Source organism: Antedon bifida, chromosome 10 (genome assembly GCF_963402885.1).
Source record: "Antedon bifida chromosome 10, ecAntBifi1.1, whole genome shotgun sequence".
In the NCBI taxonomy this organism is placed as follows: Eukaryota; Metazoa; Echinodermata; class Crinoidea; order Comatulida; family Antedonidae; genus Antedon; species Antedon bifida.
In genome coordinates, this window is record NC_136235.1 from 15,613,196 (window position 1) to 15,628,617 (window position 15,422).

General features: G+C 31.4%; 1 protein-coding gene across 1 annotated transcript; it reads right to left on the reverse strand.

Annotated features, from left to right (window-relative positions):
• Positions 1-198: 198 nt before the first annotated feature.
• LOC144853569 (alpha-aminoadipic semialdehyde dehydrogenase-like) lies at positions 199-14,762 on the reverse strand. Its single transcript, XM_078711275.1, has 15 exons — positions 14,537-14,762; positions 13,833-13,952; positions 13,368-13,448; positions 10,862-10,985; positions 9,160-9,292; positions 8,544-8,588; positions 7,841-7,918; positions 6,833-6,890; positions 5,853-5,934; positions 5,100-5,194; positions 4,236-4,320; positions 2,995-3,101; positions 2,138-2,352; positions 1,824-1,973; positions 199-1,140 (listed from the first exon to the last, which is right to left on the reverse strand). The coding sequence occupies exons 1-15, from the start codon at positions 14,744-14,746 to the stop codon at positions 1,086-1,088; spliced, it is 1,638 nt and encodes a 545-aa protein (XP_078567401.1). The 5' UTR covers positions 14,747-14,762; the 3' UTR covers positions 199-1,085.
• Between the last annotated feature and the right edge of the window lie 660 nt (positions 14,763-15,422).

Consider the following 15,422-nt stretch of genomic DNA (forward strand, 5'->3'; position numbering starts at 1 on the left):
TTTTAGGGGTCATTGTGAGACAAGTTTTACTTCTGATTTTGATCCCTAAGATGGTCTTATATTAATTGTCGATTATTGTTTATTGAAATATTGTTTGTTATATATTATTTGTAATGACCATCTTTAAATAAATGTTTATTGAAACTTGAAACAAATATAGTAAACAACTTATTATAAAATGGAAAGGATACAGGAACATAGTTTATAAACCTTTTATTTCAGTCAAGCATTCTTCAAAGAATTCCCCAATAATTTATAATACTGGATAATTTTTTTGGTTTTGTTTTTTTTAAATAGAAAAGTCAATGTGCCTCTTGTGCTAATTTACCCTGGATCTCCAAGATCACAATTAATTATATTTCAGTAAGTCAGCAAATAGAACTAAATTAAAACATTTTAAAAGGCATGTCCAATGTATTGAATTGGTTGTGTTTGAAATGCCCTCCAGCATTAATTACATACAGAGGATTATTTAGGATTATCATAATCTCTATCAGAGGATTATTTAAGATTATCATAATCTCTATCATACATAGGATTATTTAAGATTATCATAATCTCTATCATACAGATTATTTAGGATTATCATAATCTCTATCATACAGAGAATTATAATAATCTATATCATACAGAGGAGTATTTAGGATGATCATAATCTCTGAATAGAGAGGATTATTTAGAATTTTATAAAGCTTATACCAAGGAGTTGAACAACTCCCTGCTTATACATAGTATAGTCACTTTATTTTACGTTAAGTACAATATGAGATATCTTACTGAATTATCAGTAGAATCAAATTGTCATGATCAGTTAATATAATTGTAAATTAATATATTTCATGATGTCTAGTCAAATTTCAAAATCGAGTACTGTCTACTTAAATTACACAATTACAATTGTGACATTCATTTTAATGATTTACTTTTAAAGTTGAACTGCAAACAGAAATAAACTTTGTTCCACTGCAGGTGACTGTAAAATTGTTTTTCTCAGTTAATTTCAGTGCATGTAACTGGTCAGTTGAGTTGAGACAGCCTTTAGTTTACTATAGTCTATTGCAATATCTTTTTGACGGTCTCTTGCATCACTCAAACTTGATTCCTTGTGCTAGCGGCAGTTCCTTACTATAGTTGATTGTGCTAAACAAGAGGAAAAAAATGAGTTAGCATTGGACGACTGTATAAAATAATAAGTATATTAATAATATTTTTAAGATATAAATATTATTAAATATACTGTATAAATGGAGAATAATCTTATTCTCTTATTAGGATAAAATAATTTAGTTAAATTTGGGCATTTTTCTAAAATTTCCCTGTACTAGTACTACTTTTTTTCAAAAATGGTATAATCCCACCTTCTGATATTCAACAGTTTGTACTCAAGCCATTAAAATTATACTATTATAATAATAATTGGTATTGCTAGCTAAACAATACAACAATACAAAAAAGTATGTTATAGGAGTATTGAAATTGTGCAAAAGTGGGTAGTCAAATTATATTAGGTAATTGTTACTCTTCATAAGTTCCCGAAGGTCTTTTAAAATTGCACAAGATGTAAAGTTGGTCAGTATTTTTTCATATTTTGAAAATAAGAGAGAGATAAGAGAATATATATATATATTTATGTTAGACAGTGTTGGTAATAACTCACTCCAAATGACAGATACTGTTGATTAGGCTGTCATGATTTTGAATATTATTAAACTTTGAATATTAAAAATGATCATCTATCAATCAACTGAGATTACTATAAACATTCCAGCCATCAACTTTATATATTATTATATTTATTTCTTCTTAAAAATATGTTTTTTTACCATGTTGATCTTCTCATGTACTGTTTCCATGCATCACTGCCAGACTCACGGCCACCTCCAGTATGCTTTTCACCACCAAAAGCGCCACCAATCTCAGCTCCACTGGTCGGGATGTTTACATTAACAACCCCGCAATCGGAACCATGTGGTCTGTGAAATATTACGAAAAGAAAAGTTAATTTAAAATGTGTTGCAGCAAGCGATCCATATTTTGAATAGAATAATAGAGTAATTGTTGACATTTTTTCGCAAGAGAATTGATTAAAATTTGGTAGCCTTCTGCTTATAATGAAGACAATGGTTAGGCTTCTCACCCCATCCACTGGAAGATTCTTTCTAGGTTCTGGGTAAAGAGACTACTTGACAGTCCTTGTTTAACTTCATTATTCCAGGATATAGCTTCTTCTAAACTTTTGGTTTTTAGAACATAAAGAATCGGTGCAAAGGTTTCTGTGTGTACAATATCAGCATCATGCTTTAAACCACTCATAATGGTTGGCTCCACATAGAAACCATCCCGGTCTATTCTCTAAAAAAAGGAAGGAAAGACATAATCTTTCAAAAACAAACAATGTGGAAACAGTGTGCTGGACTGAACTTGAGCAATTACTATAAAACTACAATGTTTATAATGAAGCTGTAGCTTGGTGGTTAACATGGTTAAGGACCTAGTACTGTACCATGGTTTTAACTCATGGCTATAACTACTCCACCCCCTAAGCTTACAATGAGACGTTTTATAAGCACGGTATACATCATTCTATTTGGGCCGATTAGAAACAGCGCCGCCAATGGTTACGAAAATGTTATAGCACCTCTGGGGTACAACAATCACGGCCTCTGCATATTACTTCTTTCATCCAGTTTTAGCTTATAGTTTATATATCCACTGATATATTGCGTATTTATAGCGATGGACAATTGGGAAGAAGATGTTCGTGAATGGCCGATTTTAAAGCCTGTAGTACTAGGCCTAGCAGTTGATACTTCCGGGTTTAGGTTGCCAGGATCTCGTAAATTTTACTGCCCGATTCTCGCGAGAATGGTATATATTTTATCCTTCCTGTAAATAGCAATATAGTTGATGTTGGATGTGTATGTAACACTATGTGACACTTTCAACTGCAATTTTAAACAATGACATTGTTAAATAATGAGTTTTGTGACTTACTTTTCCTCCATATTCTAACTTAGCACCTTGAGCTTGTGCATCCGCTACTGCTCTATCATACAAATCAATCCCCATCTGAGAATGCATCGGTCCATATAATGTGTCCGCTAATAATACAAGAATAATACATTTATATACAGTACCTATTCAACTTTATCATTGATGACATTAGTCTTTCTTTTTGACCAAACCTCAAGCACTCACACCATGCAACTAAAACAATTGGAAAGTCTCCACATCATCACGAATGCTGAACATCTTTGCGAGACAGAGAACACTTAACAATCAGAGCAATTTTTGGCCAAAGTATGTATAGACTTATTTTATTTTACATGTATGCATTCTAACTTTTTTTAATCTGTTTGAGAAATTTACTTTTATGAATTCTCTTGTATCTTTATGTTAGAATGTCGTCTGTATAAATTTGTTTTTGCTTTTTAAGAGGGCCTAATCAAGTCAGCTGTACTCTAGTAGTACAACTGTAAAACAAAGTTGAATAAATAATAAATAAATAAATGTATAAACTTGCACTGATAAGATTTAAATTCTGTTATTGCAGTTCAAATCTTGACACAAGATTAAACAAGACAAAAATCTCCTACTAAAAACTGTAACTTAAATGAAGCAAAAATATCAGTAAACATTACTTATAGTTTCCTACATTACAATAAAAAACTTTAGATTATATTGAAAGATAAATTCTTCAACAGAATACTTAGACTTAATACAGTGACCTAGATTATTAGATAGTTTATATCTAGGTTTAGCGATTGTCATTCATGAACCAACATACAGAAGAGCTTTAGTGTATGCTGAATCTATTTTTACTTATGTTTAGGCATCAAATGACATAAATCTGTTAAAAAAAACTACTTTGGTTTAAAGTAGATTACATAACACAAGCCTGCATAGAGAAACTCCTAAAGCATAATGTGACATACTAGAAATAAATTAATTGTATAATATATATTATCAATACATTTTAACTAATTTAAAGAAAGTACATTTTAAAGAAAAAATCTTTTACAAAAACTAGGGGTGGATCCAAGAACTAAGGTTGCCCGCTACCCTTTGAGAACTTTTGTATCACTGAGGTTCTAGCCACTTTGTCAGAATTCATTCAATATACCCTTGAATATTACCATATTAATTCATTTTTAATTCATGTTTCATAAAGTACAGAAGAAAATATAGATTAAAACTTACTACGAACGGAGTGTGGGGAAAAAAATGGAACTTACCCTCAAGAGGATTTCCAATACGAACTTGTTGGTAGGCCTTCTTTAGTCTTTCAAGTACTTGGTTGTGTACACTTTCATGTACAATCTAAAGAAAAAAAATAAATTAAACAAAAAAGAATTTGGACACTCATAAAAAATAATTTTAAATGATTCAATAATAGTAAAATAGAATTTATCCTTGTCATTTGATTGGTTGATTACAACATGTGACATGCCCTGCGTTATTTGGATACATCCTCATGAAAAGATGTTCATTCATTTGTTTTTATTGTTGTTGTGCAATGCGATACTGGTGACTGGAACTAACCAGTAGTGTGTACAATATTGACTGTAACGGCTCTACTCCGTGACCATATTTTACAGTTTTATTTTATTTTTTGTGTTCTTCATTTTCCAATTCAACATGTGTGCAACAAATGTATTAACTAATCATTTACTTTATAACAGTAGGTGTATTATACAAAAAAATAACGTAGCTCTTATTCTTAATGTTATATAAATCAAAAATTAAAATAAAAGTGTATACAGTAGCATGGTATAAACGTATATCTCAAGTACACCAGCAGTGAATTCAACTGATACTATGTTTCTGTCAATGATGGCCACGTGTCTTCAGAAGAAGACAGCTATAAGAACATGGACGTTTTGTCTTCATGGAATTGCGGTATTATTATTCCTTCTGAAAGATGGCCTAACTCCACCAGTAAATTCATTCATTGAATAAAATGTTCATATAAAGAACTATTACAACAATTGTATGTAATGGCCACTAGCAAAATCTTAATATAATTATTTTAATTCATTTAATTATTCTGACTTCAACATCAATAGCATCCAACCAACAGCATTGCTAGTCTCACTTACCAGACGTCTTGTTGTGGTACATCGTTGACCAGTTGTACCCACAGATGCAAACAGAACAGCAGGCACAACCATGTCTAAATCAGCATCTTCCATAACTATACACAAATTGAATATATGCATCATCAATGTAATATAATGCTAGGTACACAAACCAGGGCACTTGTCAATGACCGCTAACCTCAAAACCCATTTGAACCTCAACAACGATGCAAGCATTTAACAACCTCAATTTAAAAATTGCCTTTTCCTAAATTACAGTTAAACATGCACAATAAATGTTTGCCTTTCTTAACAGCCACATCAATCATCTGTAAAAAGGCTCTAATTGACTCTTGCCTTTAATGCTGGTCATAACTCACAAATCGATTTCCTCAAAAAACGACGCCTTGGACCTCGGAAAGCAGAAACTTTACAGGCCTCTTAAAACTTACAGCCATTAATCACACTTAAACGTTACATTCGACAACTGCATATCAATTTCATTTGGAAAACTTTTCTCAAATGTTAAGTTAAATGGTTAGTTTAGCGCAAAAAAAAGTATTAGTATGTGAATACTGATTATAAGGTGGTACATTATTGTTTGTACAGTATGGTGAGTACCAGTAAAATTAGGTTATGGTACATTGTTTTTTCTGAAAAGGAAGTAAAGAAAGGTTGAGAATGTCGTTTTTGGTTGTTATGCTAACACAAACCTAACTTTTGTGGTACATTCTGCCTCCTGTATAGTTACCGTTTAAAATTAAAAATTCTTACCTATAATAGCGTTATTTCCACCAAGTTCTAAAAGAGAGCGCCCAAAGCGTTTCTGTACAGCTGTACCAACTTTGTTACCAACCTAAAAGCAAAAGTAAAAATCAAGTCTTATGAAAACAAACAAATAAAAGTAACGTTATTCCATAATTAAGAAAACAACAGAATAAATGCAGTAATAAGAAACTTGAAACTTCTGTAATTTATTTGTCATTAGCTCATAATTATTATTACTAAAGCTCTGTCTACACTAAATCAAACTTTATGTGAGAAAAAAATGTGATGTGCCCATATGGACGTGATGATGTAATATCACTACCATATTTGGGCACATCACACTTTTTTGTCAAACTAGTTTGATAATGTAGACAGGGCTTTAGACGAAAAATATACACTGTACAAACAACAAGGCTCAAAATCAACTCTAGGAAAGTAGCAATTTTATAGTCGGTTTTGGTAGTTGAATATATAAAAACTAGCTAAATGTTTGATGGTTGTAATGTAAAAAAAACAGTTACATATCAAAAGTACTAGAGGCTCAATAATTACTGTAAATTTTAAATGTTAACCAAAAATTGCTAGTTAGGTCATTTTGTTTTGGATAAACTAAGTAAAGTATATTTCTATCTCTGTACCGTAATACTTATTTATAATTTATTTTTTGTCCTCTTTCCGGCCTCTATTGTTGTCCTGTTTTTTTGGGCTGCCTGTCACACAAGCTTTGCTTTTTATGGATTTGCCACTCTTAATAGTTTAAAATCAAATTATTGTAATTTATTATTATGGATTTAGAAGAGAAGTAAATGTTACTTTTGACTTTGACATGGCCTCTAAGCATTATTTTCAGTGAACTGATTTACAGTAGCCAACAATCATTAATAGTGTGACAGCTGAAATTGCATAATTACTGGTATAAATAAAATGCAGATAGATCGATTGCCTAAGGACACAATAAGTTGGCAATAAGCATGAGTTAAACTCACCTCTGTGCTTCCAGTAAAGGATACAAGTGGAATTCTATTATCATGCGACATGGCTTCACTAAAATTAAGCATATAAATAAAAAATAAAGTAATGTCTGCAGATAATTTGAAAAAAACCTACACAAAAATAAAGGTACAATCAGTATAATATTACAAAGCAAAAATGACAATACATACTGTATATATATAATGTTTCAATATAAAAACATATTCTTGTTTTCATAATTTATATTAGTTTTATTGGCTACCGATGCGATCAAGGGGAAATATCCGCATCAACAGACAAAGTGGAAGAATTGGGTTAATAGGATGATCCTAATAGTTTGAACAATTTTACCGATGAATTTAAGGAAGAAAATTGTTGTTTTTTTCAAAAGGAATAAATTGATAGAAAATCATAGAGTACTGTAGGTTGAGGAGGAGCAGTGAGTCTACAGAATAAGCTTTTTTTATGGGGATAAAAAATACAAATAAAAATGTTTCCAGAATATTTCGAATTATCTTGGGCTTTTGAGAAAGTATGATATGAATGATGACCGCTTCTTAAGTTATGATGTCACATATGCCCTTTGTAGATTTTGAAATTTACGGTACTCTAGGTAGACTATGATTGGCTAAACTAATCTTGGACACTGGTTGGATGAAAACAGTGACACAGCAGCCGCTGCTCGTTGGCTGCTCGTTGTAATAAACATCAAATTTCTTTTAAAACTAAGTATTATTTAAATAGTATGTATTAAGCTCTGTCTACAGTATCAATTTAGTTTGACAAAAAAAGTGCTCAAATATTTTTTTTAACCATGTTTCATGAGGGTAGCTCATCCAGCAAAGTTGATTATTGGGGCCCTGAATACAACAATACAATACAAAATACAATTTATTACACATTAAATATGGTAGTGATATGCCCAAATATGACGTCATCATGTCCATATATAGCGGCGCATCACATTTTTAAGTTTGACAGAGCTTTAGATTATATGTGCCTTTAATTAACTTGTAACTTACCCAATGTCAGCACCTCCATTTACCATTGTGCAAACCGCTGGTGAAATTCCATTTTTAATTAGCGTTTCTGTCATAATTCTGGAAATTGAGGAAATAGATGTGAAAAATATGAGAGAAACTTATAAAATAATATAATACAGGGTTACCTAGATACCACCATCCTTGAATTCTGTACATATTACATTATTTTGACTCCGATGCTACAGTATGTAGGATCTTTTCTCCACACTTTTATTTTTTAGATCAGAAATTGAGGCCACTTTTAAAAATTGTAAAAACTTTTATCTATTTGTTGGAGAAATGGTATCTTCAATATTACACATTAAATAATAATAATAATATCGAATATTTATAAAGCCCTCTTTACCAGAGTCTCACAGCGCAACATGAAAAGAATAACTATTGAAATAGGTGAGTTTTTAGGAGAGATTTGAAATAAAAAGTGGACGGAGTACATTTAAACAGTCTTCCTATTAAAGATATTTCTTTCATTTCATGTTTAAAAAATAACAGTTAAATAGCCAAGAAATAAAATGCAAGCTGGAAATATTAGCATCATGATGGCTATTACATTTCACCAAAGTGGAATTTAGAAACATTAAAAAAAACATTTAAGATAATGAAACATTCAATGCCATAGGCCATGTAGTGTAAAAGAGATAAATCTTTGATTACAATCAGTATAAAATGTGAAATAACCTACTTTGTTATTGCAACACTGACAAGCGGTGTTGAAGGGGCGCCTTTCCTGCAACATGACACCAAAAAAATTATTTTAGGATTCGATTACAGAAGAATATTGATTCCTAAAGAAATTTGAACTTTATTGAAGGAGCAATAATACTACAAGAAATGCCTGTTTATAATATGATGATAATGAACGCTTAATAGATACAATTGTTTAAAGATAACGAAAAATGAAAATTAATCAAATCAGACTTTGAATACCGTAGGTCATTTTGTAGTTTTAATAAAGTTAATCACTTTCGAAGGTGAAAAAACACAAAAACAATGTTTTCACTTATAAAAAGACAAAATACGGTTACGTTCAACCAAAAACACATTGGTTGGTAGCCAATTTGACTATTTTCTGCTCTCGATTACATTTTTGGTCAATGTAAACTACAGTATTACTGTATTAAAATGGCATATTCAACAGGGGATAATATATCTTACAGGTTTGCATGGCGAACAAACAGTAGTAACGTTAGTTTGCGGTACAGGTTTGAGAATGTCTCAATGTTTTGGTTGTTATGTCTTTTGAATGAATAGATAAAATATAAATAAAAACTGGTCTTGACAATGACTTTAAAACTCACCATAATACTGTATTCCCGCAAGCCAATGATAAAGATGTATTCCAACCATACACAGCAATTGGGAAATTAAAAGCGGTTATCACACCAACGAGTCCAATTGGATTCCACTGTTCTAACAAGGCATGGCCAGGACCTGGAGAAGACAAATAGTAATAGATTAACTTTTAATACGATAAAGTTGTTCATTAAGGCAATTTGAATTATATTTTACATGGTGTGTACATGGATAATAAAATCATAAACTTTAATAAGGGAATTACAGTACTTTCAGAAATCATTATTTAAATAATAAGGATTAAGAATGATCTATTTTAATAAATAATAATAATTGGTCAGATTAGAGAGATATTATAATAAACGCTATGGTTAGATATTTTGCCTAACTCTGACATACACATCAGTACTTTGATAATTCTTCAGTAATTCTCCACCTCTCAGGTGGGACATTTTGTTTTCATTAATATGGTGTAAATTTAATAAACAGCGAGTCCAAAACTGTACACACATTGGTCAGATTTTCTTTTATCTCTAGGTCTCGCTAAGGTTTTTCCATTAAAAAGTTAAGTTCAAAATTCACTTGACATGATGCTTTAAGTTTTTAATATTTTTCTTTTGTAGACGAGACAACCTTTTGCTTGCCCATTTGATTTCCCCTTTTTTGATTTCTTTTAATGAACCTTATCATCGCTTTTCATCAGTTTTAATCTTAGTATTTTGAGTTGGAAAGATTTTCAAACAGTATTAATAATACTTTAAATCGTTGAGTCTGATTACAGTCGTGAAATTTCACTATGGTACAATGTGTGGTCAAGCAAAGTAAATTACAGGAATATGATTATATTGAAGTTTCAATTTGATTTAGTGTCTATCTGATGACAGGTTCATTTAAAACATCTTTTTTAGTTCATAATCTAGAAGGTCGGCAAATATATACACATAATTGAAACTAAGAGTTTGGTTATTTCGTTTGCCAGCAAAACAAATAAATCATGTTAGTTTGTCAATTAGTCTCATAGACAGTAATGACAAGCAGTAGCCATGGTAACATATACAAAGGATCATGGGATTTTTTGTTGATCAAATTTTAAGGCAATTCCATATAACTTGATTTCAAAGAGATAGCACATTTGGAAAGTCTGAAGTTTTATGAAAAATAATATGGTGAGTGTAAGGTATGTTTATTATTTACTTAATAATATTCCCACATATATTTATATTTCTTAGGATACAATTTATCTTATTATTATGTATACTCTATTCTTGTTTTAAAAATTGCATTTTTTTTTAAATTATTTTTTAAAAGGCAATAAATATCAATTGTAGTTGTTTTAATTGAGTGTACAATGCTAGAACTTTGGACTATCACAGGTAAACCTTATAAAAGAAATACAATATACAGCTGGTGTGTACAAATGTTTTTGTTCACGTTTTGCTAGAAATAAAGTTAGTTATTATGTTATTCAATGTGTACTGAATAACAATTGCAGTTTTAATTGAGTACTTTGGAGTACTGTTTGACTATCACAGGTAAAGCTTATAAAGAAATAAATGCACAGCTGGTGTGTACATGTTTTTTTCATGTTTTGCTAGAAATAATGTTGATTAATAAGTTTATCAATTTGTACTGAATTAAAAACAAAATTAGGTTTGACACAGAACCACTCAATTTAAAAGCACTAAAAACATTGTAACAAATATTTACGCTCTGAAGGGAAGACGTTGCCACCAAACATTCTGGAGAGTCCCACGGCATAGTCACAGACATCTACAAACTCCTGAATTTCACCTTCTCCCTCTGGTAAGATCTTGCCAACCTCAACTGAAAGCTAAAAATAAGAAATAAATAATAAATTTTGTACATCTCACAAAACTTTGTAAAAGATACTTAATTTCAGCTTTTGGCTGCCATTGTATTTTTTAATGTTTTAGGAAATAAAAGAAACAATTTTGTTTTGGTCAAATAAATGAATGAAATGAATGAAATATTCAGTAAAATAACAAATAAAATAAATCCCTTTCCATTTTAATTTTTAAAAAAAAAGAATTTTGGTTGACCTTTTACTTTAACAATTTTATGAAAAGAAATGGCCTTCTTTTATGATCAATTGATTTGTATGATCTTAAAAATTGTTGGATAAAGTACTTTGACTCTACTTCAAAAACTCTAAATTTAAATAAGAATGGTTCCCAGTTTTGTATTGTATTTTCATTATTTAAACTTAGGTCAATGATTACATCTTCATTCATTCCATACGTTTTAAATTCTTAAAAAACTGTTTCCAATTTGAACGTTTAAGCTTACTGTACCGTACATCAGTAGTTTATGATAGCATTTTTAACATTTTTTAGTGGAGCTGTAGCTTTGTGGTTAACATGCTTGCCTTCCAATCCCAATGTGCAGGGTTCAATCCTGACTAGTGCCAAGACAGTTACATCCTGACTACAGGGGTTTAGTAGTGTCAAAGTTACTTTATAGTGCCATTAGTGTTCAATCCTAAGAGGGATGTACTGTAACTCTGGCTATTTCTAATCAACTCTCTAAAGCTATGTCAACACTATCAAATTAGTTTGACAAAAAAGTTTGTGATATGCGCAAATATGGTTGTGATATGACATCATCATGTTTTTTGTCACATAAAGTTTGATAGTGTAATGTAGAGAGAGCTTTTAAACTTAAAAGTTTCAAATGAGACTTAGTTTATAAAAATAATAAAGTTTATTCATTGCTCTGTAAGTAATATGTACCAATGTGCTTACGGTTTCCTAAGAAGTCAATTCGGGTGTAATTCATTAGGCGCCTAATAGTATATTTAAATTTAAAAGGCAACCTAAAATTTATTACTCCAGTAAGCCTATGTTGACTTCACAATATAGTTTCAATTATCTATAACAATTCAAGTCAATTGAACCTTTCAACCCTTGCAAGCCCCCTACTTTATGTATGACATCCTTTATTGGTAACTTTAGTAAATCGGGCACTCATTTTAAAGGGTGAAACAGTCATACAATTTATTAGTACAATTGCTTTACTATCTAATCCAGGTAAAATCAAACTAAATAGGCTAAAAGCTTAATTTTAATTTGTTTTGAAAGACTAAATTGAAATGATTTAACATTTGTAGCAAAACATAATTGAAAATGGATAAATTCAATAAAGTTTAAATTCAGAAATGGACGAATTTTAATTGGTTTGGTAAAATGGTAGCCAAAGGGACTTTGTTGCCTAATTTATTTTGGAACATATAGTATGCACAAATGTAAGCTGGGTTTTAGCATCAGACATAATGTCTCCTACAGTTAGGAAGAAGATGATAACAGAGTACCTGAAGGCAATAAATATTACTATAGCTTATCCTTTATTTATAGCTGGAGTAATGCCTTAGGTGTTAATATTTCACTGTTAAGAATGATATTCTTAGTACAGTAAAAGAAGTGGCTCAAAATGATCTCTTTGTTGTAATCCACTTAAATTAAACTCTGTAATTCTGTTTGATGTAATTCAAAAGGTATCCATGTTGCATTAAATAATAACTAGAAAACTAATTAAATTGAGGCAAGATAAAAGGAATAAAAGGCAGGTAAATGTAACCGATATATTAGGTGAATTAAATGTCAATCCCTAGTATTTTCTTGCAAAAATATCACATTAAACAATCTTTGTTTAAGAATAAATTTACATTTGTAACAGTAACACACAAATATTGTAGAATGTATTTTGTTTTCTGTAGAACTTTTATTTTGTTTTATTAGTATAGTAGCATTTCATATGATGATTCACCAATTTCTGGTGCTCAATTTGATATATCAGTCAAAACAAAATGTTATAGCACCCCTGTATGTAGGGGGGCAGATCCAGGATTTTGAAATAGTGCAGGCTCGAACACTAAGTATTTGAGCCACATGGTTGGGCTTGTGGTGAAGCGAATTTCGGTAAATGATGGGTGGAAATGGTACTATCACACATAAAATTCATGATAAAATGACACTGTCTAGCTGGCCTGGAAATGACACATGTACAATATCGCTCGCAGCAATCAGCAAAACGATCATACTTTTTCTGACCGGTAAAAATACAAATAAATTGAAAACTGTTAAAAGAATTACTAACAATTGCTTAGATGATATTTGTTTTCACATCACAATCTCTTAGAGTCTTATTGACTAGATTGAGACAGCTTCAGAAAATACATAAAGTTTCAAATGCATACCAATTTGCCAAGCTCTGTTTTCTTTTCTCTCAAGGCATCTCCGATTTGACGCACAATTTCTCCTCGTTTTGGACCAGGTACCTATAAAATTAAAGGTTAATATTTTTTAGTAAAATTATGATTATTGCTGCAGAAAATTAAATCACACATTCAACAAAGAGAACAGGTGGTTTGCATGCGTATTGATTGGTGCAGGCAATAATTGTCCATTATTACGGAAAATAGAATTTTGTCATGGCGTAGAAATAATTGTTCTCCTAATATTCCAAATCGACCGTGGTATGTGACAGAAAATAGCAGGGCAGATCCAGTGTGTACCTTTGGATATAGCATATCATTTTAATTCTTGCCTCCCATTCCCACCTTTTACACCAAAACTGTGACAGCCTTTAGCATTGGGATAGCTTTGGTATTAAGAGATGACTGGTATGAATTTTTTACTACAAAATGAGAATGTATGTATACCTTAGCCCAATCATGCCAAGCTTCAATTGAATTTTCAACAGCTGTATTATATTCTTCCTTCGTTCCTTGCTGTACACGGGCTATTGGCTTGCCATTGAACGGGCAGACTGATGTCACAATCTGTATTACATAAAAAAATATCATCATGCTCATCATATCAATCTACTAGCTGAGGGTAAATAACATCATGAATATACCTAAAATGTAATTGTAGTCTTTCTGTAGTCCAGTCTTTATGTCCCATTCAATGTCTCCAGTGTGGAATTGCCATTTATTTATACAGTACCTACTGTAACTAGGCCCTATATTTATCTAGTAGATTATTATATTACCTATAATATTATCTAATCAATTCAATTTGTCAGCATTAAAATCAGTTGTAATTATGAGTTTACTGTATTGTGTTATTTGTTTTTGTGCATGTTCCTTTTTTTGTGGGTGGGGGGGGGGGGGGGGCGGGAGTCTGTCAGCCTTTTGAGTAGGTATGGCGGTTTGGGCCTAATAAATAAAATAGCCTAGCCTAGCCTAGGCCTACTAGGCTAGGCCTATACAATTATTATTACTTCTTATTACTAATATTAGTATTATACCAGCTATGCCTAGCATGGACGGTTAACCCATGGTCTCTACGCCTAGGCCTAGCTAGTAGTGGAACACACTCAACGTATCCGTGCCTGGCTACTAGGCTAGGCTTAAATCCTCACCTCGCCGCTACCGCACCAGCTCCCATTAAAGACACCCTTATTCTCGGCATTTAAACCTAAATCTTTTAGAAATGCAAATTGCGGATCACTGTCTATTAAAAGAGGACCATCTGTGCTTTGCATACGCTGACATATTGAAGCAGAAACGGTTCTTGAAAGTCTTGAAATTGTCACAAAACCAACACGTCTGCAAGCTGCCTGTAACGCCATGATGAAAAAAGAGAGAGTAGAGCAAGACAGGGGGCGTACTCCATGAAAGTGACACACCTCCAACACACCCCGCGGCGGTCCTGCCCCTCATCATAATCAAATTAATAATAACATTTTCAAAATTGTCGTTCTCAATTTTTTTAATCATAATAATCATACTATAACATTTGTTATTTTAATAGTGTTTAAACATTACACATTATTTTTAATGCCACAATTCTGTTATATTTATAATATAATATTTATAAATGCCTCAGGATCCTTAATTTGCATTTGTCTTTGTGACAATATATTTTTATACATCCTTTTAATGCTGAATTATGCAGTAATTACAGTTTCTTACATCTGTTTTTAATATAAAATAGTCTTGACCCAACTATGAACGAAAATATTCTTTCATTGCGGTTTAGGCTTACTGGCACTTTATCTCCCGTTACTTTTATGCTGGTGTAAACTAGACAGATCGGAGAGAATTGATTGTCAATCAATTCTCTTCGATCTGTCCAGTTTACACCAGCATAAAGTAACGTGAGATAAAGTGCCAGTAAACATCGATTACTAATAAAAAGTATACACGTACGTTGATTGTTTACGTGCATCATTGACAAATACTGTCAAATCTGTCAGACCAAAACAACTAAAAACGTTATTGACATCCTGCAAATAGATAAATTAT

Excerpts from the sequence above, each read along its gene's own strand:
- LOC144853569 (XM_078711275.1), bottom strand. The coding sequence starts at position 14,746 with ATGGCGTTACAGGCAGCTTGCAGACGTGTTGGTTTTGTGACAATTTCA. Across the intron at positions 13,449-13,832 it reads CTTGGCATGATTGGGCTAAG|GTACCTGGTCCAAAACGAGG; the intron begins GTATACATACAT and ends TTAATTTTATAG. Across the intron at positions 7,919-8,543 it reads GTCAGTGTTGCAATAACAAA|AATTATGACAGAAACGCTAA; the intron begins GTAGGTTATTTC and ends CTCAATTTCCAG.